The 21942-nt window shown below is 42.2% G+C and overlaps 2 protein-coding genes across 13 annotated transcripts in view; one reads left to right on the top strand and one right to left on the bottom strand.

The window, feature by feature from the left end:
* The window catches only part of PPIL3 (peptidylprolyl isomerase like 3), a 448181-nt gene that overhangs the window by 402625 nt on the left and 23614 nt on the right, over nucleotides 1-21942 (bottom strand). The window lies entirely within an intron of this gene.
* Nucleotides 1-21942, top strand: part of CASP8 (caspase 8) — a 59816-nt gene that overhangs the window by 34678 nt on the left and 3196 nt on the right. For 7 of the 12 annotated variants that reach the window (XM_050750638.1, XM_050750642.1, XM_050750639.1 and 4 more), the window contains 6 exons: nucleotides 6794-7124; nucleotides 11842-11947; nucleotides 13051-13189; nucleotides 13311-13355; nucleotides 15331-15395; nucleotides 17264-17405. In XM_050750638.1, the coding sequence (XP_050606595.1) occupies nucleotides 6820-7124; nucleotides 11842-11947; nucleotides 13051-13189; nucleotides 13311-13355; nucleotides 15331-15395; nucleotides 17264-17405 (802 nt within the window). In that variant the 5' untranslated portion in view covers nucleotides 6794-6819. Of the gene's footprint in view, nucleotides 1-805; nucleotides 1357-6793; nucleotides 7125-11841; nucleotides 11948-13050; nucleotides 13190-13310; nucleotides 13356-15330; nucleotides 15396-17263; nucleotides 17544-21942 lie in introns of those variants that run through there. The other 5 variants (XM_050750637.1, XM_050750634.1, XM_050750636.1 and 2 more) reach the window with 4 other exon arrangements.

Here is a 21942-nt window from a genome sequence, read left to right as displayed (position 1 = left end):
CTTGGGATCAAGCAATGTTCCCATCTCAGCCTTCAGATTAACTGGGACCACAGTCGTGTGCTACCACACCTGGCTAATTCAAAAATTTTTCTTCATAGAGATGGTGTCTCACTATGTTGCCCAGGCTGGTCTCAAACTCCTACGCTCAAGGGATCCTCCCGCCTTGGCCTCCCAAAGTGCTAGGATTACAGGCATGAGCCACTGTGGCCATCCAGGCATTGATGTTATCAGGCCACCTTGACCTAGCCCTCTCTGGTGAAGAGTCCTTTTCAGATACTTCATTCAGTCTTCTCAGCTATGAGTCCCTGCCCTCTGAAAGCTTATATTCTATTTGGGGAAAGACAAAAGGCAGTTTCAAAGAAGAGAGGTGCTTGATTTTCTTTTCCTACTTTTAACATCAGAAAACATTTCGTCTAACTCTCAGTATGAAGGCAATCTTTTGTTTACTGATCTGTCCCTAGAGCCCAACATGGTGAGGGCCCCAGGATTTGCCTCTTTGATAAGATGGTAAACCCATCTTGTGGCTGACTTCGTGGTGTCCCCAGCTACACTCATATACAAGGATCACCTTTGGTAAGATAGGGTTACCATCTTACCAAAGAGTTTTTGCATTTTAGAGGTTTTTCTTTTTAGATTTTTTTCATTTTAGAATTTTTTTATTTCAGAGTTTTTTTCTTTTTAGAGGTTTTTCATTTTAGAGTTTTTTCTTTTTTAGAGTTTTTTTTTTTTTTTTTTTTTTTTTTTTTTAGAGTTTTTTAGGCGGCTGAGAGTGGAATCTGGTGACTTGGGGCCACAGAGATGCTCCTTGGCTAAACCAGGGGCTTTAGCTCTGAACGTTCACAGTCACCCTGAGAACCAAGATGAGGGCTCTGCGATGTCCAATCTCAAGACTTCTCTGAGGTGCTCCATCAAGATTCATTGAATGAAAAAATTAAAGTCTTAATGATGAACCCAGAAAAATCTTTAAATCCTAAATACGAAATGAAAGTGTTCTTAGTTACAATCCAGTCCAACGTCCTCATTTTGGAATGTGGAAATGAGGCCCCAAAGGTAAAATGGCCCATCATAGCCAGGGGCCAGTGCTCAGGTGGCCAGATGCCCCGCCCCACCCTGCAGGCAGTCTCTTGGACCATCAGGCCTTTTTCCTCCAGCTTTAGAAGTTTAGAAGGTGCTCTGTTCACTCAGGGGCAAGTGGTAAGCGTTCCCTCCCCTCTAGTGTTTGTGACTTAGGAGTTTCGAAACAGGAAGTACAGCTGGCTGTGCCCTTCATCCTTCATTAGACGTTTGCTCTTGTCTTAGATGCTCAGATGGCAGTGGAGAGGCCTGTAACAAAGGTGTTACCATCGTGAGAGTAAGGTAAGGATTTGCCCCTTTGTTAAGGTCAGAGGGGCCTTTTGGGAGAAGGCCTTTGATTCTGGAGTTTTTTAGGCTGCTGAGAGTGAGGTTGGGTGGCCCTGGGGCTATGGAGGTGATCCTCGTTTGTGAGTGTGGATGGGAAACCATGAAGTTAGTGGAAGAGGTAGCAGTCCCTCTGAGAGCCTTGCCGAGGGCCGTGCAGTTTCCAGATCTTGAGGCCAGTCTGGCTTAGACTGATTAAGTGCTAGGAGTTTCTGAAATGCTGCCATTTACCTACTTGTATAAAGGCTTCATCCTGATCCCAGCTAAATTTGTGAAACAAAGAGTAGAAGCCAAAATTTAAATCTCAACTAACTTTGCTGCTACAGCTATCCTCCCACCAACACACATACCCACCAACATACACATTTGCCAACATAAACACACACACACATACACATACACACACCCATGTGGTCCTACTAATTCAATTATTTATGTTTTAAAGAAATTTAAAAAGGCTGGGCGCAGTGGCTCACACCTGTAATCCCAGCACTTTGGGAGGCCGAGGCGGGTGAATCACCTGAGGTCAGGAGTTTGAGACTAGCCTGACCAACATGGAGAAACCCTGTCTCTACTAAAAATACAAAATTAGCCGGATATGGTGGCGCAGGCCTGTAATCCCAGCTACTCGGGAGGCTGAGGCAGGAGAATTGCTTGAACCTGGGAGACAGAAGTTGTGGTGAGCCGAGATTGTGCCATTGCACTCCAGCCTGGGCAACAAGAGCAAAACTCCGTCTCAAAAAAAAAAAAAAAAAAGAGAAAAGAAAGAGAAATTAAAAAGATACAGAACAGTTCAAAAAACAATATAATGGGAAGATTAGATGGACAAAATCGGAGACCTGCACTTGTGGGGTTAAGCATTTACGGGTGAAGTTGCAAGTTTCATTCTGTTTGACAATGATGGGATTATGTGTTTTGTTGAGGTTCGGACACCTTTGCTGGGTTGTTAGAACGCCGTGGCTGCAGTGCCCTGTTATGGACACCATGTGCATGCAGAATGGATGTCTGTTAGGTTCGGGGGCAGCCCACAGTGTGAGGCAGGCAGCCTGGACCCGAAGGAGTGGCAATACTACCTACTGGTTAGGGGTTTGGGCCTGAGAGCGAGTGGCTTTCAGGTTCTCTCAAGCTTCGGATGAGATGCAGGTTTCTGTTTCTGACAGTGAATGCGTGTTTTGCTTTTTCCCTACCTGTGGGGTAGTTATCACTGCAAGAGCTAGGACGCTGCTAGAATATTACTGGAGTGATTGTGATGAGATGGAATGTATTTGCAGTTTAATTGTGGCATGTAATACAGTGGTAGAATGGGACTCTGGAATGAGATGCTGGGGCCTAGATTCTAGCACTTCTTTTGTGAGGCTCTGACCCCCTCTCTCCTATAGTGGATTTGTTAAGAACTTCTGTTTTTGTGGTTTTGTTGTTATATATATTTTTGAAATGTTATTCTCCAAAAATGTTATGATTTTATGTTTTTCTTCATGAGATTCTTTCACCGCCTTCCAGCTGCAAGTAGAATGGCGTCTAAATCTTTGCGATCTGTCATTGAAGCCCTTGAGTGAGATACTTAAATCTGGCTCTCTCTCTTACTAGCTTATTTCCGAGCCGTGATTTTTCACAACAGAAAAATGGGGACAATAATGGTAGTTTCTTCAGAGGCTTTTAGTGAAATGAGGTTAAAAAACATTTTTATGTTTATGTGGATATATAGGTTATAAACATTTATATATCATTTATTTATATGATTATTATAAATACATATTTATATTTAAATATTTTGGGGCATAAATATATAAAATAATTATACTTATGTAATACAAATAGACTTATAATATACATTTACTATTTAGCAGAGATTATATAAAATATATGTATTACATGGCAAAATATTCAAATTTACATATGTTATAAATACATGTGGAAAAAAATTGGTCACACAAAATGTGACCAAAGAATTACTTCCAAATGGCAAGTTTTTAAGTAATTTTTATTTTCTTTTTATACTTCTTTGTACTTTCTCTATGAAACAAGTGTTACTTTTACTATTTTTAGGAACCAAAAAGACAAGTACATTATTTTAAAAATACTAGCTTAACAAAGCTGCTAGCCCATAAGCTAGTGCAGAACATCTAGGTCCCATAAAACAAGAACCGCCATGTGATGTCTCTCCCCGTGCAGTGCTGGATGGCCCGTTGTTAATGGTGTCGTAAATCCTTTGCCAGTGACTGTTTTCTAGGTACCGTGACTAGAGGGATGTGTAACTTAAGCAAAAAGCAAAAAACAGAAAAGGCTGACTATCATCCGACAGTGTATCCTGGAATACCTGGGCCAGGGAAGAAGCCATGTTAGCACTTTCCCTTCTAAATATCAGTTATGATTGGATGGGGAAACCACTTAAAAAGCATTGCCACGTTGTTGGAGAGGTAATGAAATGAGTGAGATGAGGTGGCTATGGAGGACGGAGCTATGCGCCAATCTTATTATATCCAAATTCATGTCATCTCAGCCTTGGATTGTATTGATTTTTATTATATACTGTCAGAAAATGCTATTGAATATGTAACAAGAGACTCAAAAAGGTTTATTCCTTTTGACCCAATACTACTACTTTTAGGAAATTATTCTAAGAAAATAATTAGAGGTATACTTAAAGATTTGCATTTCGAGGTCATCCTAAATGTAATCAGAAACTGGCTATGTAAATTGTCACCCATCTCTAAGATTAAATGCTTTACAGATATTAAAACCCATGCTGTAGAAGAAAAACTAAAGACATCAGGAAAGTACTTACAATATGAGATGTACCTATCAGTGGAAAAATCCACTTATACTACAGAAATATGATGTGTTCAAATATAAGGAAAAATGTGTATGCATAAAATATTTGGTAGGAAAGAGTAAAATATTATTGGGCATTTATCTTTGGATGGTGGAATTATACATAATTTTAATTTTCCTTTTTATCTTTTCTGTATTTTCTAAAATGACTACACTAAGTGTTTTTATCCTCAGAAAAAAATAATTGAGGGACGGGGGAAAGGAAGTCCTGCTTTCATTTGATTCTTTGACTGGTTTTATTCTGTAAGATGAGATTTCAATAGAGGTTAGAATGCATTAAAAATTTTAAAGACAGTTGAACTAAGGGCATTAAACAGGGTTAGATCTAGTTTAGATCTTTTCCAGCATATAAATAAGAATGGATCTTTAAAGGTTTTAACTAGGTATATTTTTGGAATAAGTAATACATGTACATGGTAAAAATTCAAACAGTACAAACTGTGCAGCAAGGTATGGGAAGTAAAGCAACTCTCACTGTCACCTCCACCCATCGGCCTTCCCACACCGCATGGCCACGTCTGTATGTCATTCTGCTTTTCTTTAACATTACTGAAGGAACTTCCTGTGTGTTTTTTGTTAGAGCTCTTCTGTGAATACACAAAATATGTACTGATCAATACATTATGTAGATCACACATGCTCAACCACACTGATCTTCCTATTCTCTCTAGTAGCCAAATAGAGTTCCCTGGAATATGATTAATAGCTTACCTAAATCTTCTAATACTGATAAACAGTTGTTTCTGCTCTTTTGTTATTTCAAGGAATGCTACCATGAATCGCCTTGTATATGGTTTTGAGTATACTTATGTCTAAGTGAATGTAGGAAGAACTCTTGGAAGTTAAATTGTGGGCCAAAGTTGGTGTGAATTTTATATTTTGACGGAGATGGCTAAATGACCCACCTGTTTTTTTGTTTTGTTTTGCTTTTGCTTTTGCTCTTTTTTTTTTAAGAGTTGGGGTCTTGCTACCTGGGGTCTTGCCCAGGGTAGACCTGAACTCCTGGGCCACGTTGGTTTATTTTACTGCATTCCCAGTGCCTAGAGCAACAATTGACATGTACCAGCAGTATCTATTGGAAATTCTGACACCTTGAGGAAGTGCCAGCGTCACAGCCGGGCTTGATCTAAGCTCTTAACCACGGCACTGCTGCCCTCCCCCACAGTGACTGTCGCCCTTGTTAGGGGAGCCATGCCTCAGTCTTGTTCCTATGAAGAATGGAGCACAAACACCACTCCGAGGGTTTTTTTTTTTTTTTTTTTACTATGGACAGGGGCCGTCAGAGCAGGGAAGGTGGTGGAGCCTGGGGCTCAAGGGAAAACCCCTAATGTCAGGTCGCTGGCATGATAATTATCTGGAGTTTGCTGAAACACGGCCCTCTCCTTTAGAAACATTGTGTGAAAATACCACATAACCTGACTTAGAGACTGTGTAGGTTGAAAGGGCTGTCGGGGTGACTGGTTCAGTTTCCAGTCTTGAGTTCCTGACCAACTGTAGGCACTGGTCCTTGGGCCCTTCGGGGACCTCGCTGCCCCATGTCCTCCTTCCACTGTTGTTTCAATCAGACCCCATCACTCCCGCCCTCCAGCACTGAAATGCCTCCTCCTAATAGGTCCCAGTAGGTCCCCTCCTCTGCCTCCAAGTCTTCCAGTCTATCCTTTGCACTTTAAATGTTAATCCCAACTGGGTGACATCATTCCCATTTTCACAGTCCTTTCTTAGTTCCTCATCACCTCCAGGACAAAGCCTAAACCCCTTGCCCCATGGTAATGAGGCCCCTTTGTGACATGGTACCTGGCTAGAGCTTCATCCCTTTGTCCCATCACTCTCCATCCCAGACCCTTTGTAATTACTTTATTGAGCTCCTAGTGCCTGCCTGAATGGACTTGAAAGTTCTTACCTCCATCTTTTACATTAATTGTTTCCTGTAAGAATTGTGCTTTCTCACATTCTCCCCAGAAACCCTTCCCCACAGGAAGCCCTTCTCCCAGGCTCAGTTAAGGCTTCTTCCTCTACATCCCTACTACACTCTGGTCACAACCCTCTAACCATTGGCTTGTTTTTTTGTTTGTTTGTTTGTTTGTTTGTTTGTTTGTGAGACGGAGTCTTGCTCTGTCACCCAGGCTGGAGTGCGGTGGTGCGATCTCCGCTCACTGCAATCTCCACCTCCTGGGTTCAAGCGATTCTCCTACCCCAGCCTCCCAAGTAGCTGGGATTATAGGCATGCGCCACCATACCTGGCTAATTTTGTATTTTTTTAGTAGAGATAAGTTTTCTCCATGTTGGTCAGGCTGGTCTCTAACTCCCAATCTCAGATGATCCGCCCACCTTGGCCTCCCAAAGTGTTGCGATTACAGGCATGAGCCACCGTGCCCAGCCCATTGGCTTGTTTGTATATCTACCTTCCTAAACAGTAAGAGGGAACTTGTCTGCTGTTCTTTTTCTCTCTTCTGTGCTCACAGCACAATGACCAGTATCTAGTAGATGCAGTAGCCTTTGATGAACAAGCCAGCAAATGGCACTTTTCTTCCTTATCTGAACATACCATTATATTTTGACTTAGATTATATTCTGCTGCCTTTTGAAGAGATGGACTTCAACAGAAATCTTTATGATATTGGGGAACAACTGGACAGTGAAGAGCTGGCCTCCCTCAAGTTCCTGAGCCTGGACTGCATCCCACAAAGGAAGCAAGAACCCATCAAAGATGCCTTGATGTTATTCCAGAGACTCCAGGAAAAGAGAATGTTGGAGGAAAACAATCTGTCCTTCCTGAAGGAGCTGCTCTTCCGAATTAATAGACTGGATTTGCTCACTACTTACCTAAACACTAGAAAGGAGGAGATGGAAAGGGAACTTCAGGCACCAGGCAGGGCTCAGATTTCTGCCTACAGGTGGGTAGAAACTCCCAGTGTGGGGACTGGGAGGTGTGGGTTGAATGGACAACTTCTGTGGGCAGGGCTGACTGGGGCTTGTCTTTGTGGTACCCTGCCTATGGAGCCTGGGAGCCCAGCTATGCTACAATTCTAAGCTTCTACAGACAGACAGTGGTGCCTTGGGTGGTCCTGCAAAAGGCTCTAAAACTTAGCTTCTCCCCACCCTAGAGAGAGTGGGTAAACAAAGGCGTGAGAGAGAAACCACATTCAGTATCACTTGGGAGGCTTTGGGAAGATGTCCCACTGGAGCTAGATTAAGAAATTTAGGGGCCTTATGTATAATTCTGTAAAAATGCTAAGACCATAAAATACAAATTTATTTTTCAAAGTGAAACATTACTTAGAGGTATGCTGAAGTTATAATAGAGTTTTTCTAAATGTTCTCATTTTTTTCCTCTCTTATCTTGGTGCCTCTTGATATCCAGATTGTGTGCTTACTTTGTCCATACATTGAGTAAAGCATCACGGCTTCCCACCTTGAAATCCCCCTCCCATCTGCTTGTGGATGGCTATGGAAATTTTCAATGAGATTTAAGGGTTTTTTGCCACACTTAAAGACTCGAATGACAAAGTTCATTACAGAGCTGTAAGCCGCTGGCCTGGCACATACCGCTAGGCAGTCCCCACCAAGGCTGTCCAGCTCCTGTGAGCCTGGCTGTATGACAATTCTAAGCTTTATAGGACGACAGTGGCACCTTGGGTCATCTTGCCAAAGGCTGTACAACTCAGCTTCTCCCCACCCTAGGGAGAGTGGGTAACCAAAGGTGTGAGAGAGAAACCCCATTCAGTTACAACTTCATGATGCTGTGACAAGACTTTAAAAACAGAAACACATTGTCACCTACTCTCTTTCAACATCTCCTATTATCGGACACTACTTAAACCAATTTTAGCTTTGCTTTCAGGAAGCTTCTACTGAAGCCTTCGCTCTGGGCCCATTTCATTGTCTCTGTTTGCTTGTCGATAACTATGGCATGTGAGATGGAAAGGGTTCACAGCCAGGGCTGACAGCTGCTGCCCTCTGATGGCCCAGCCCATGAACGCCCTGGTCTTTCTATTCTCAGAGACTGTTTTTTGTTTTGAGGCTTGACTACTTTTTGTTTTGTTTTGTTTTTGAGATGGAGTCTCGCTCCGTCACCCAGGCTAGAGTGCAGTGGCATGATCTCGGCTCACTGCAACCTCTACCTCCAGGGTTCAAGTGATTCTCCTGCCTCAGCCTCCTGAGTAGCTGGGATTACAAGTGCGTGCCACCATGCCCAGCTAATTTTTGTATTTTTAGCAGAGATGGAGTTTCACCATGTTGGCCAGGCTGGTCTCAAACTCCTGACTTTAAGTCATCCACCTGTCTTGACCTCTCAAAGTGCTGGAATTATAGGCGTGAGCCACCGCGCCCAGCCAAGGCTTGACTATTTTGATTTTAAATGACAAAAGAGATATTCTGGGCCAGGCAAGGTGGCTCATGCCTGTAATCCCAGCACTTTGGGAGGCTGAGGCGGGTGGATCACCTGAGGTCAGGAGTTCAAGACTAGCCTGGCCAACATGGTGAAACCCTATCTCTACTAAAAATACAAAAATTAGTTGGGTATGGTGGCTCACGCCTGTAATCCCAGCTACTTGGGGGGCTGAGGAAGGAGAATCACTTGAATCCAGGAGGCAGAGGTTGCAGTGAGCTGAGATCGTGCCATTGCACTCCAGCCTGGGCAACAAGAGTGAAACTCTGTCTCAAAAAAAACAAAACAAAGCAAAAAAACAAAAAAAAAGAGATATTCTGGGTGTGTAAGTTTCCTAGGGCTGCGGTAGCAAAGTAACACAAACTAGCACGTTTAAAACAGTTTTTAAAATTTATTCTCATAGTTCTGGAGGCCTAAGTCAGAAATCAAGATGTCAACAGGGTTGGTTCCTTTTAAGAGGCTCCAAGGAAGAATCTGTTTCACACCTTTCCCTGCTTCTGGTGGGTACAGGAATCCTCGGTGCTCCCTGTTTGTACATGCAGCACAGCAGTCTCTGCCTATGTTCCCTTCTCTGTGTCTAAATCTCCTTCTTATAAGGAGACAGTCACTGGATTAGGAATTAGGGCCCACCCTAATCCAATGTGGCCTTATCTTTTTGTACGTGTGTGAGAGACAGTGTCTCACTACATCACCCAAGCTGGAGTGCAGTGGCACGATCTTGGCTCACTGCAACCTCTGCCTCCTGGGTTCAAGCAATCTTCCCACCTCAGCCTCCCAAGTAGCTGAGACTACAGGCACCCGCCACCATGTCTGGCTGATTTTTGTATTTTTTGTAGAGATGGGGTTTCGAAATGTTGCCCAGGCTAGTCTTGAACTCCTGGGCTTATGCGATCTGCCCACCTCGGCCTCCCAAGTCCTGGGATTACAGGCGTGAGCAACTGCGCCTAGCCAGCGTGACCTCATCTTAATGAAATTTTATCTGCAAATGTCCTGTGTCCAAATAAGGTCACATTCTCATATTCCAGTTAGACATGAATTTTGGGGAAGAAGGGAGAACACTATTCAACCAGTACACTAGATAGCTCTGGTTTACTAGAATTGTGAAGTCTTTATAAGGAACTTATTCATTAAGGCACCAGTTAGTCCTAAAAACCCACAGCCCCAGAACTAGGAAAGCCAAGGGGGTCTCATCCTGTGCCCAACATCTTGGTCCTTTGAAGGTTCCACTTCTGCCGCATGAGCTGGGCTGAAGCAAACACCCAGTGCCAGACATAGTCTGTACCTTTCTGGTGGAGGATTGATCATCTACTAATAAGGCAGGATCTGTCTGTTAAAATCTTTCATGTATTGGCTTACTGAAATACAATCCTGACTTACTGCTTGTTCATTATCATTGAATACTAGCCAGGAGCTAATAAATATGCTAGGGTGGCCACTTACCATTATAAGAAAACACTAGACATTTTATTTTCCAGTTATAATTGCTACCTATAAAATAAGTATCTTATAAACTATTCAGGTTCATTACTAAACAATGATGGTACAAGAAAGCCTGTAGGCTTCAATAATGAGGAAAGCAAAAGGGTAAATACCTTGTAATAAAGGCGAAAGAGTCAGAATAGCTTTTTGGATTAGATCCAATTTTGGCCAAACCGAAAGCTTTAGATAAACACTTTTAGGGTAGAGAGTCCACGAGAAGGAGGATAAGGTAGATGGTAATACTGAGTAATTTCTATTTCTATGCCATTTTTATTTTCAGAATTTTAATTTTCTAATTAAATTTTCAAGTCAACATGTTTTGTATTGAAATTATTTTCCTTTACACCATAGTGTTGAAAGGTTTGCTGACTTCTAAAACATTCCTGTGTTCACCTATTTGGCAAGCATATTCCAAGAGCCTAAATGTCCCAGCCTAAATGTGCCTATCACATACATGTGATAGGCATAGATTAGGAAATAGTAATACCTATCACTCATTGAACACTTAGTGTGTTGCCAAAGATTGGTTTAAGTGCTTCACATAAACTTATTTGTGTAACCCTCGACACCCTCCTATGATGTGGTTACGGATAATTATCTTCAGTCTATGGGCGAGGAAAAAATGTGTAACATGTCTGAAGTTAATGCTGCTCAAAGATGGTGGAATCAAGGCTCCAACACCAATAGCCGGGGTCCTCTGCATGCAAACATTGCACCTCATAACCCTCTGGGTTTATGAAAATAAAAAGGGTACAGACCTGGCCATTAGGGGACTTGAACAGTTTCTAAACAGACAATTATTTTTTGTTTTTATTTTTAGTGTGATGGCATGATCACAGCTCACTGCTGCCTCAACCTCCTGGGCTCAAATGATCCTCTCACCTCAGCCTCTGGAGTAGCTGGGACCACAGGTGCATGCCACCACACCCGGCTAATTTTTAAATATTTTTGGTAGAGAGGGGGTCTTGCTATGTTGCCCAGGCTGGTCTCAAACCCCTGGGCTCAAGTGATCCTCCTCCTGCCTTGGCCTCCTAATGCGCTGGAATTAGAGGCGTGAACCACTGCACCAGGCCAACAGACAATTATGTGTGTTATCCTTTTGGGGTTCCTAAGTCCTAGTGGAGTGAATGCAGCTTTGCGGATGCCCAGGCAATGCTTGAGCTGATTGTTCGTGGATGGGCGTCTGCAGATAGACAAGGGACGGGGTGTAGGGGCACGGCGGAAAGGGGTGAGGGCAGGGCAGCTGGGTGTGTTTGGGGCTTCAGGTCCTTTAGTGTTTGCAGTCTGGTCTGTGATGGCGATGTATTCAGAGACTTTGTATTCCAGAACCAAATGCTTGGCCTTCTTACTGAAGATAATGACTGGGAGAATACTGACCGGTTTTGATTAGGAAAGTCATGAGCCACTGTGCATTTTGAAAAGCATAATTTCCAAAAGGCAAAGCTTTTTGCTATTGCAACAAAATCTTGATTTTATAGAAAAAAAAAAAAGCAAGATTTACTTAACTGAAATAAACTGAAAGAAAAGTTGATAGAACTTTAAATTGTTAAGGGTGGGAAAGTCGGGGAAGAGCCAGCAGACTTCTGTGTCACAACCTCTTTCCAAGGACTCAACTCATAAACCACGCCGTTAACTGGCTTCACGTTGAAGGGAGGCCTTTGGAATCAAGCCCACTGTGACTCCATATATCAAATGGGAAATTATTTGGGAAAAGGTTTCTAAAGTGTCTCCATTTCCCACCACAGGGTCATGCTCTATCAGATTTCAGAAGAGGTGGGCAGATCAGAATTGAGGTCTTTTAAGTTTCTTCTGCAAGAGGAGATCTCCAAATGCAAACTGGATGATGACATGGTAAGACCTGGTATCTTACTGAGATTTAGTCGTGAGACTTGGTTAGCCAGGGGGCATTTCTGAGACCAAAGAGAGGGGGTATTTTGGTAAAAGCAACCTGGATTCTCACTTTTTGACCAGAAGAAGAAAGTTGTCAGCACGAGTGTTACAGATGTGATTCCTCTATACTGAAGTGCTGCTCATGTTAATTACCGGGAGCAAGGCGGAGTCAGGGGCCGGGAGAAGGAGGCTGGTTGTGCAGATGCAGCCCAGCCTGAGACCCGGCAGAGCTGGGAAAGACAGCGGTGAGTCTGAGGCATTTCCTCCACTTCCGCAGTCCCCGAAACGACCTGGGACCTGGAACTCTGTGTGTATATTGTGTTTGTGTGTGGTGTGTCTGTGTTTTGTGTCTCTGTGTGTTGTGTGTCTCTGTGTGTGTTTTGCATGTCTGTGTGTTGTATGTGCATCTCTGTGTCTGTGCGTGCCTTTCTCTGTGTATAGTGTGTGTCTGTATTTGTGTGTGATATGTGTATCTCTGTGTGTCTCTGTATAAGTGGTATGTGTGTCTGTGTATCTCTGTGTCTGTGTGTGTGTGTTCTCTTGTGGTATGTGTCTGTGTGTGTGTTGTGTAGTGTGTATTGTATTTATGCCTCTATGTGTGTATCACTGAGTATAGTCTGTGTGTGTTGTGTGTATCTGTGTGTGTGTGTATGTGCATGTGTGTATGTATGTGTCTGTGTGTCTGTATGTACTCAGGTCTGGAGAGGCAATGCTGGGGGTGAGGCCGTCCCCAGGGCATCACCATGGTGACTGGGCCGCTCAGGCTGTTTTACAGTCCTCAAGTAATGCATTCGCAGGAGATTTGAGCACAGGGCCTGGGGACTGGGTGACATCTGACATGGCTTCTCCTTTATCCTCTCATTTCTGTCTTTCTGGGCCAGAAAACATGGAATCGCTTCCCTAGTAGCCTGCTGGCTGTGAGAGACCAGCAGAAGCTGTCAGAAACTTGGGAAGCAAGGGCAGGTCCTTGGTTGGAGAAAGTGGAAGTTAAAAAAAAAAAAAATCTAATCTAAAAACCAGTAGGGCTCAATCCAGATTCCCAACTTTATTTCTCTTCCTCTTAGAACCTGCTGGATATTTTCGTAGAGATGGAGAAGAGGGTCATCCTGGGAGAAGGCAAGTTGGACATCCTGAAGAGAGTCTGTGCCCAAGTCAACAAGAGCCTGCTGAAGATAATCAATGACTATGAAGAATTCAGCAGAGGTAGAAACGACCTGACAGCCGGGAATTGGCAAAACCTACTCTAAAATTGAAACTGACAAATCTGTCCATGTCACAGTTGTTTCTAATCAAATATTGTTGGGGGTTTCCTTTTTTAATTCAGAGAGAACAAGGAGCCTTGAAGGAAGTCCTGAGGAAGGTTCAAATGGTAATGCTTGGAGATACATTTTCAAGATTTAGTTAATTTACTCTCTGGTACCTGCGTGTGTCCTCCCCACAGCCTTCTACCACATGCACGTCCTAATGTGCCTGCTCTACTTTTTTTTTTTTTTGAGACAGAGTCTTACTTTGTTGCCCAGGCTGGAGAGCAGTGGCACCATCTTGGCTCACTGCAACCTCCACCTCCTGGGTTCAAGCAATTCTCCTGCCTCAGCCTCCTGAGAAGCTGGAATTACAGGCGCGCACCACTACGCCCAGCTAATTTTGTGTTTTTATTAGAGATGGGGTTTCACCATGTTGGCCTGGCTGGTCTCAAACTCCTGACCTCAGGTGATCTGCCCGCCTTGGCCTCCCAAAGTGCTGGGATTACAGGCGTGAGCCACCGCGCTCGGCCGCACCTGCTCTCCTAAGACCTGCAGCCCAGGCTGGCAAGTTTGAAACAGGTGCAGAGTGAGTCAGTCATAAGTAATTTAACATCATTTTTTCTATGTGACTTTTTTTTTCTCCTTGATGTGCTGCTCATGTTATTCCTTGATGTGCTGCTCATGTTATGCACTGAGTAGCTGGATTTAAATTATGTTTCATAATTTCCTTGGTTAAGTCACTTCCTCTGTCAACACCTTCTACACTAAACAACTCCTTTCAACTTCCTTTCACTTTTTCTACCTGGGTAAGCGAGGCTGAATCAAGAGAGAGAACTCTCAATGATCTCCTCCGAAATTTTGATTAATCAAATATTCTTTTGTTGTTGTTGTTGTTTTGAGACAGTGTCTCACTTTGTCCCCCAGGCTGGAATGCAGTGGCGCAATCTTGGCTCACCACAGCCTCTACCTCCTGGACTCAAACGATCCTCTTGCCTCAACCCCCTGAGTAGCTGGGACCACAGCACAAGCCACCATGCCTGGCTAATTTTTGTATTCTTGTAGAGATGGGGTTTCGCTGTGTTGCCCAGGCTGGTCTTAAACTCCTGAACTCAAGCCATCCGGCTACCTGGGCCTCCCAAAGTGCTGGGACTATAGGCAATTAATAAAGTATTCTTTCTGATTAGAAAAATTATATATACTCATTGAAGATGATTTTAAATTCAGATAAATTTTTATAAGTCCAAGAACGCCATCGCTCCATTAATATTGGTTATATTTTTATTGTATTTTTACCTTGGCTCTTTGTGGTGTGTGTGTATAAAATACATTTTGGATCATTCAAATGTATTTTAAAGATTAATGTCCACGCAGGCTGTCCTTCCCTTTCCTCCCTGCCTGCTGAGCCCAAGCTTTACTCCTTAAGAATACTTTAAGGAGTAAAGTACTAAATCATTAATTCATCCTAAGCTAGTGGCTTTATTAATGAGTATCTCACAAATACCACAAAAATTCAACCTGGCCATGTGGAGCAATATAAATTATGGCATTTCTTGGTATGTTTTTCTCTTTGGCGAGGAGACAATTTGATCTTATATTTCCAGAAGCATGTTAATTGCCCTGCTTGCAGAATCTCTCTGGGTTGAAAGGAGATTATATTTATGGCCGTCTGTGAATTTTCATTTCATTTCATTTATTTATTTGAGACAGAGTCTCACTCTGTCGCCCAGGCTGGAGTGCAGTGGTGGTGTGATCTCAGCTCACTGCAACCTCCACCTCCCGAGTTCAAGTGATTCTCCTGCCTCAGCCTCCTGAGCAGCTGGGACTACAGGTGCCTACCACCATGCCCAGCTAATTTTTTTTGTATTTTTAGTAGAGACAGGGTTTCACCATGTTGGCCAGGCTGGTCTCAAACTCCTGATCTCAAGTTATCTTCCCATCTTGGCCTCCCAAAGTGCTGGGATTACAGGCGTGAGCCACTGTGCCCAGCTTGAATTTTCATCTGAAAAAAGACCTTATGTTGTTCTATGTGCTACATATTTCATTACCAGTGTACCTTTCCTGCCATGTCTCATTCTACACGTGTCTCTTTGTTATTTGCAGGGGAGGAGTTGTGTGGGCTAATGACAATCTCGGACTCTCCAAGAGAACAGGATAGTGAATCGCAGGTAGATGGAAACCTCCAAATCCTTTTTCTTTTTACATTACAGATTCTAGTTACTTAATTTGTTAGCTTTTTTTTTTTTTTTTAAGCTGCCAGATAAACCGATAAGAGGCAAAAACTTACTGAAAATTTTGAGAACTGTAGAAAAAATTCACATAAAAACAGTTAAAAATATGACTTAATTTTTAAAACGTGACTCCTTCAGTTTTCTATGCATTCAAATTTTATTTTAAGACCCAAGATGAAGATACTGGAATAGTTGGAAGGTGGAGGGGGTAAGAAGCCTCCTACCAAATCTTCTAGCAGCCGTGCCAGCCTGGATGGGGGAGTGGTTTGGAGAGTCTAGCAGGAATGGAAAAAGCAAAGCCTTTTCGTTTGACTTAACATTTCAAAAATGCTTCTCCTTTGTGATTAGGTGTAAGCAGCAAACTCTCATAACCTAGCCATCTTTGTGTTTTCATCTCAGTGAACCAGCAGAAACATGTACTTTTTAGGCATCATAACTTCTCTTTATGTAACCAACCATCCACCAAATACATCCCGACTTATTAGCCCATTTGCTCGTCCTCATGGTAAGAAGAAGAGGAAATCCTGAATATCTGAAGTAGGCTTGGGAGAGCCTGGTATGGGCTTCTGAGAAAATTACCAGACCTCTTTCATCTGAAAGTCAAGGATTAACCCAAGTAATGTGGTACTTTCTAAGCAATATAGCATGCTGCAAGCATTGTCCCCACTGAACAGCTAAAAACACTGTCTTAGTATCTTAGTAAATCTTAGTATCTTTTTCCTTTTTTAATGTTTTATTGAGACAGGGGTCTTGCTACGTTGCCAAGCCAGGTCTCGAACTCCTGGCCTCAAGCAGGTCTCCTGCCTTGGCCTCCCAAAGTCTGGGATTATAGGTTCTAGCCACCATGCCTGGTCAAATCTTAGTGTCTTAATATCTCAGTAAATACACTTAATATGCTTAATAAATACTTAGCACACTTAATAGTAAATAATACAAACTTAACACATTTGGTACAAACTTAATCAAATATTTAATATCTTAGAGTTAATATATTAAGATAACAGGTTACTTGCCCAAAGTCATAAGGTGAAGTAGAGGCAGGAACTGGGCTTCCTAGCCTGGAGCCCTTTTCTCTACCTCAAGGGGCTACGTGAACCTCCAACTAAATGCTGAGTATCTCAGCACTGAAACAGCCCTAGGAGAATGAATAGGACACAGGGCCATCCCTGGCAGGTACTGTCAGATACTACAATTTGGATACCATAACCTACAGTGTAGCCAGGACCTGCCCGACCAGCCTGTCTCTTCCCAGCAGCCACCGTGGTCCTGAGAGCTGGGTTAAGCCATCACCTTTAAAATCCTGGGACCACACTGTGCAATGCATGAATGGGAGACCCTCGACTGTTAGCCACGAAGCACAGATGAGTTCAGTAGACAGCCAAGAGAATCACAAGGTTATGGCGTGGGGGCAACCAAAGACATTCATTGAGTAACTCTTGATTGAGCTCTCGTAAGTTAATACACCGTAGTCCCTGGCACAGATGTTATCGACCTCAAGGAGTTTTCTGTATAGTATGGGAAGCAGAAATGAGAACAAACAATAATACAATATGATGACAACAATATTAACATATGTGCAAAGTGCTCAGGAGGCCCAGGTATTGGGAAACTGACTTTACAGTGATGGGGCAGAAGTCTGAGGGGTCCTGTGTGAAGGAAATAGGTAGAAACTAGTTCTTCAAGGAAACGACCCCAAGTTGGGGTGGTGCAATGGAAAGCAAGTCCTCTTACTAGGGAGTTGTTTGTTTACATCTCTAGTGTTTGACCCACAGAGTCAGCTCCTGGGTTGGGTTTTTGTTTTCCAGACTTTGGACAAAGTTTACCAAATGAAAAGCAAACCTCGGGGATACTGTCTGATCATCAACAATTACGATTTTACGAAAGCACGGGAGAAAGTGCCCAAACTTCACAGCATTAGGGACAGGAATGGAACACACTTGGATGCAGGTACAGTAGAACCCAAAAGAGAAAAGTGAAATATTTCTTATGCCTATTTTTTTTTTTAAATCAAAAGGCAGAGAACAAAAGCTATACCAAAAGAGTCATGTTTCAAGAAAATGGATTTAAACATATTTCCCTGTGGAGGTAAAGAACATTCTTATACATTTGTCAGTTTCCTGCTTTTTAAAAAATTAATCTTTTAAATAGAAGCAATGTATGTATAAATATGAAATATCAAATCTTACTAAAAGACACAATGAAAAGCAGTAATAAGCTTTGTTTTTAATTCAGCTAACTGCATAGTGCTTCTGTGGAATGCATTAAGCGATGGAACTGCCGTGGTATCAAAGCTCTTATAGAGGCTGCATTTTTACAGGTTGGGCTGTTAAGTGCAGCAGAAATTGTGGGTTCTTAACAGAAACAGCATTTTCAAGTATTAAATATTAAACTGGTTAGCAGTTCTTTTACTCAGCCTATTTAAGCTAAGATCAAGAAGCTACAAGTTAAATGAAAAAACAATTTGTAGTATGTGAATATAAAAAGTGACTGCAACAACAAAAAATAAAAATCATCCATCACCATTGAGATATTAATAATTTTGATTTGATCAAAGAACTTTTGAAAATAGTGTTCATCAGGCATAACATCAATTATTGATTTGTTTTGTAAATGGAGGTAAGTTTAGAAAATTAATGTAGGCTGATTATAATCATCAGGACTCTGTAATGGTCCCTAGTAACATTTTTTTTTTTTTTTTTTTTTTTTTGAGACAGAGTCTTCACTCTGTTGCCCAGGCTGGAGTGCAGTGGTGCTATCTCGGCTCACTGCAGCCTCCACTTCCCCAGTTCAAGTGATTCTCCTGCCTCAGCCTCTCAAGTAGCTGGGACTACAGGCACACACCACCATACCCGGCTAATTTTTGTATTTTTGGTAGAGATGGGGTTTTGCCATATTGGCCAGGCTGGTCTTGAACTCCTGACCTCAAGTGATCCTCCTGCCTCGGCCTCCCAAAGTGCTGGGATTACAGGTGTGAGCCACTACACCTGGCCCATGTTAACATTTGATTTGTTTATTTAAGCAAATCTAAGCCTTTAAAAAGGCACAGAGATTAAGTGCATTGATGACATCATTCGTCATTATGTGCTTGGTGTTGAAAAAAACATTTCGAGCCCTTGATTTGTATTATTTTAAAATTAAAACATTTCTATTAAAATAACACTTGCTTCTATTTCTGGCAGTTCATTTTCTTATAACTGGCCCATGATTGACTAGTCTCTGGTAGGCATTCGAGTCTGTGTGTCCTGCTTTTTCTATTCCTGTTCTTATGTTTTATGCTAAATGAGTAAAAGTAGGAGACCCCACTGCAGAAGTCATTTCTCCTGAGAGACTCCCTTCTGTCCTGCTTCAGTGCCTTGACACTCGCTTTACAGTCATTTTTTAAATCAACATTCCACATTTCCAAAGGATCAGAACTTTTTCACAGAACCAACACACTGTATTAGTCTTGCCAAAGTGCTTCCAAATCAACAATTGCATTTCCGTTTTTGTTTGTTCTATTCCTAATGCTAGACTGACTTTTTTTGTTTTAGACAGAGTCTCACTCTATTGCCCAGGCTGGAGTACAATACCATGATCTTGGCTCACCATAACCTCTGCCTCCCAGGTTCAAGCAATTCCCCTGCCTCAGTCTGCCAAGTAGCTGGGATTATAGGCATGTGCACCACACCCACACCCAGTTAATTGTATTCAGTAGAGATGGGTTTTACCATGTTGGTCAGGCTGGTCTCAAACTCCTGACCTCAGGTGATCCACTCGCCTTGGCCTCCCAAGGTGCTGGGATTATAGGTGTGAGCCACTGCACCTGGCCGAGACTGTCTTTTGACTGATGGCTTATGTTTAGCTCTGATGTGCTGACAGGGACAAAATGCTGGAGAAGGAATAAAAAAGGAATAATCCAACAAGGATCAAGAGAACGGGAATGGAGACGATAGCTAATGAAAGGTTTCCAACAATTTGGGGGAGTTGAAACAAAAGAGTAGACGTAATCGACTTAACAGAGAAAGCTACAACCTAACTGATTACAGAGGGGAACACAGAAAAGAGGCAAGCCTATTTACCCCACAGAATCCTGGAAAAATTCAGCAATTGGAGGTACAAAGTGTAGGTGAGGCAATGAGCAGAAAACAGGAAGATTCTTTAAAGCCTATACAATCCTCAGATTCATACCTCCCTCTCATAGAGGCAGCAACTATTCTTATTCTACCATCATAAGGAACAGGAAGTTTGTTTTCTCATAAAATTGAACCAGAGAAACTCTACACTTGGGTGTACCAGGCCCAGCAAAGGAAGCAATGAAGCATTTTACTGAACACAGAGAGACTGAAGAAAACCTACTGGTGGCGTGGAGTCAGATCTCTAAACCAACTTGGTTCCGAGAACACTGGCAGCAGATACAGATTGACCTCTGGAGCAGCTGAAAGCTCTAGCTAAAATGCATAGAGATAATGACATCTGGAGGTTTCCTAATGCAATGATCAGGTCTCCAACCATCATCTTGCTATGAAGTCCATCAGTGAACAAACCACATCCACAAACACAGAGCTTTCAGTTGACTTTTTAATGGACTAATTAGTCAATTTATGAATGGACAACCAAAGGTCAGCAGGCGTTTGAAGAAAGCCTCTAATACAAAAGAGAGGCAGCTGGGTACGGTGGCTCACGCCTGTAATCCCAGCACTTTGGGAGGCCGAGGCAGGCGAATCGCCTGAGGTCAGGAGTTCAAGACCAGCCTGACCAACATGGTGAAACCCCATCTCTACTAAAAATACAAAAATTAGCCGGGTGTGATGGCAGGTGCCTGTAATCCCAGCTACTACAGAGGCTGAGGCAAAAGAATTGCTTGAACCTGGGAGGCGGAGGTTGCAGTGAGCCGAGATCGTACCACTGCACTCCAGCCTGGGTGATAGAGCAAGACTCTGTCTCAAATAAATAAATAAATAAATAAGAGGCAATGAAAACAACAAGAAAAACATGAAACCATATGAATGAAACAAAGACAATGTTGAGAAAAAAGCAAGCTTTTTTTATTGCTTAATATTGGTATTTAATGTTCTTAGAGAGTTAAAGTTCCATAAAAGAACAAGATGTTATGAAACAGGGACAGAACAAGAAAGACTCCTTGAAAATTAAAAATATGAGCACCAAAATGAAAAATTCAATAAAGTAGAAGACAAAGTCTCAGAAAGTAGGATAAAAAGACAAAAATAGAAAATAGGAGCAAAAGATAAGAAAATTTGAAGCTGAATCAAGGATGTCCAATTTTTGACAATAAGAGTTCCAGAAAGAAAGGACAGAGAAAGAGGAAATGGAACTTTCCAAGAACGAAATGACACAATCTCCAGATTGAAAGGGTATAATGGATTAAGAATCACTTCCAAACATATCATACCCTAGAAGCTTCTGGAAAGAGAAAAAAGTAAGCCAAATATGTGAAGTATCATGAATGAAAAGGTCTTCTCTCTAGCAACACTGAAAGCTAAGATTGTGAAGAAAAGCGTTCAGAATTCTGAGGAAAAATGCTTTTGGAAATAGAACTCTATGAAGTAAAGACTCATACAAGGGCTCAAAAAATGTACTCCTCGTGGTTATGCTCCAGCAAAGGAAACTTATTAAGAAAGAGGAAGTCATCGATGGTGGAAACAGATAATCTACTATGGAAGAGACAGAGAGATGTCCCAGGAGAAGATAAATTCATCTGGCCTACAGAACAGCCAGTTGGTATTACAGCAGAAGGATGCAGTGCTCTGGATGGAAAGTTTTCCAGGAAGAAATAAAAATGAGTCAGACAAGTAGCCTGAAAATGTTGAAAGATTTTGGCCAGATCCATTAGAGCACTTGGAGAAAAAATAGTGTTAAGCATATAGGAAACAAAACAGATGAAAAAATAATACAATTACTAATTCCAGGAAAGGCAAAAAGGTTAATAAGGAAACATAATGAAAGAACATTATGAAACATAATGAAAGAACATTATGTTTACATAGTCTTAATAATAGAAATATTACTATGGGCCGGAGGTGGTGGCTCATGCCTACAATCCCAGCACTTTGGGAGGCCATGGTGGGTGGGTCACTTGAGGCTAGGAGTTCGTGACCAGCCTGGCCAACACGGTGAAACCCTGTCTCTACTAAAAATACAAAAATCAGCTGGGTATGGTGGTGCGTGCCTGTAGTCCCACCTACTCGGGAGGCTGAGGCAGGAGAATTGCTTGAACCTGGGAGGCAGAAGTTGCAGTGAGCTGAGATTGTGCCACTGCACTCTAGCCTGGGTGACAGAGTGAGATCTTTTCTAAAAAAAAAAAAAAAAAAAAAAAATAAAAATATTACTATGGATTCAACCAAAATTCTAAATAATTGTGTAAGAGCACCAAATGCTTATTCTCCATAATAAGAACTCAATGCGAAAGTCTAAAATTTATAAATGAGTAATTAGCAGTGTACCCAAATTCATTACAAAATGGAGGTTAATGTGAAAAAAGAGTGGT

Source organism: Macaca thibetana, chromosome 12, assembly GCF_024542745.1.
Source record: "Macaca thibetana thibetana isolate TM-01 chromosome 12, ASM2454274v1, whole genome shotgun sequence".
Classification (NCBI taxonomy): domain Eukaryota; kingdom Metazoa; phylum Chordata; class Mammalia; order Primates; family Cercopithecidae; genus Macaca; species Macaca thibetana.
The sequence above is the reverse complement of the archived record's forward strand: the minus strand, read 5'-3'. Positions and strand labels throughout refer to the sequence as shown.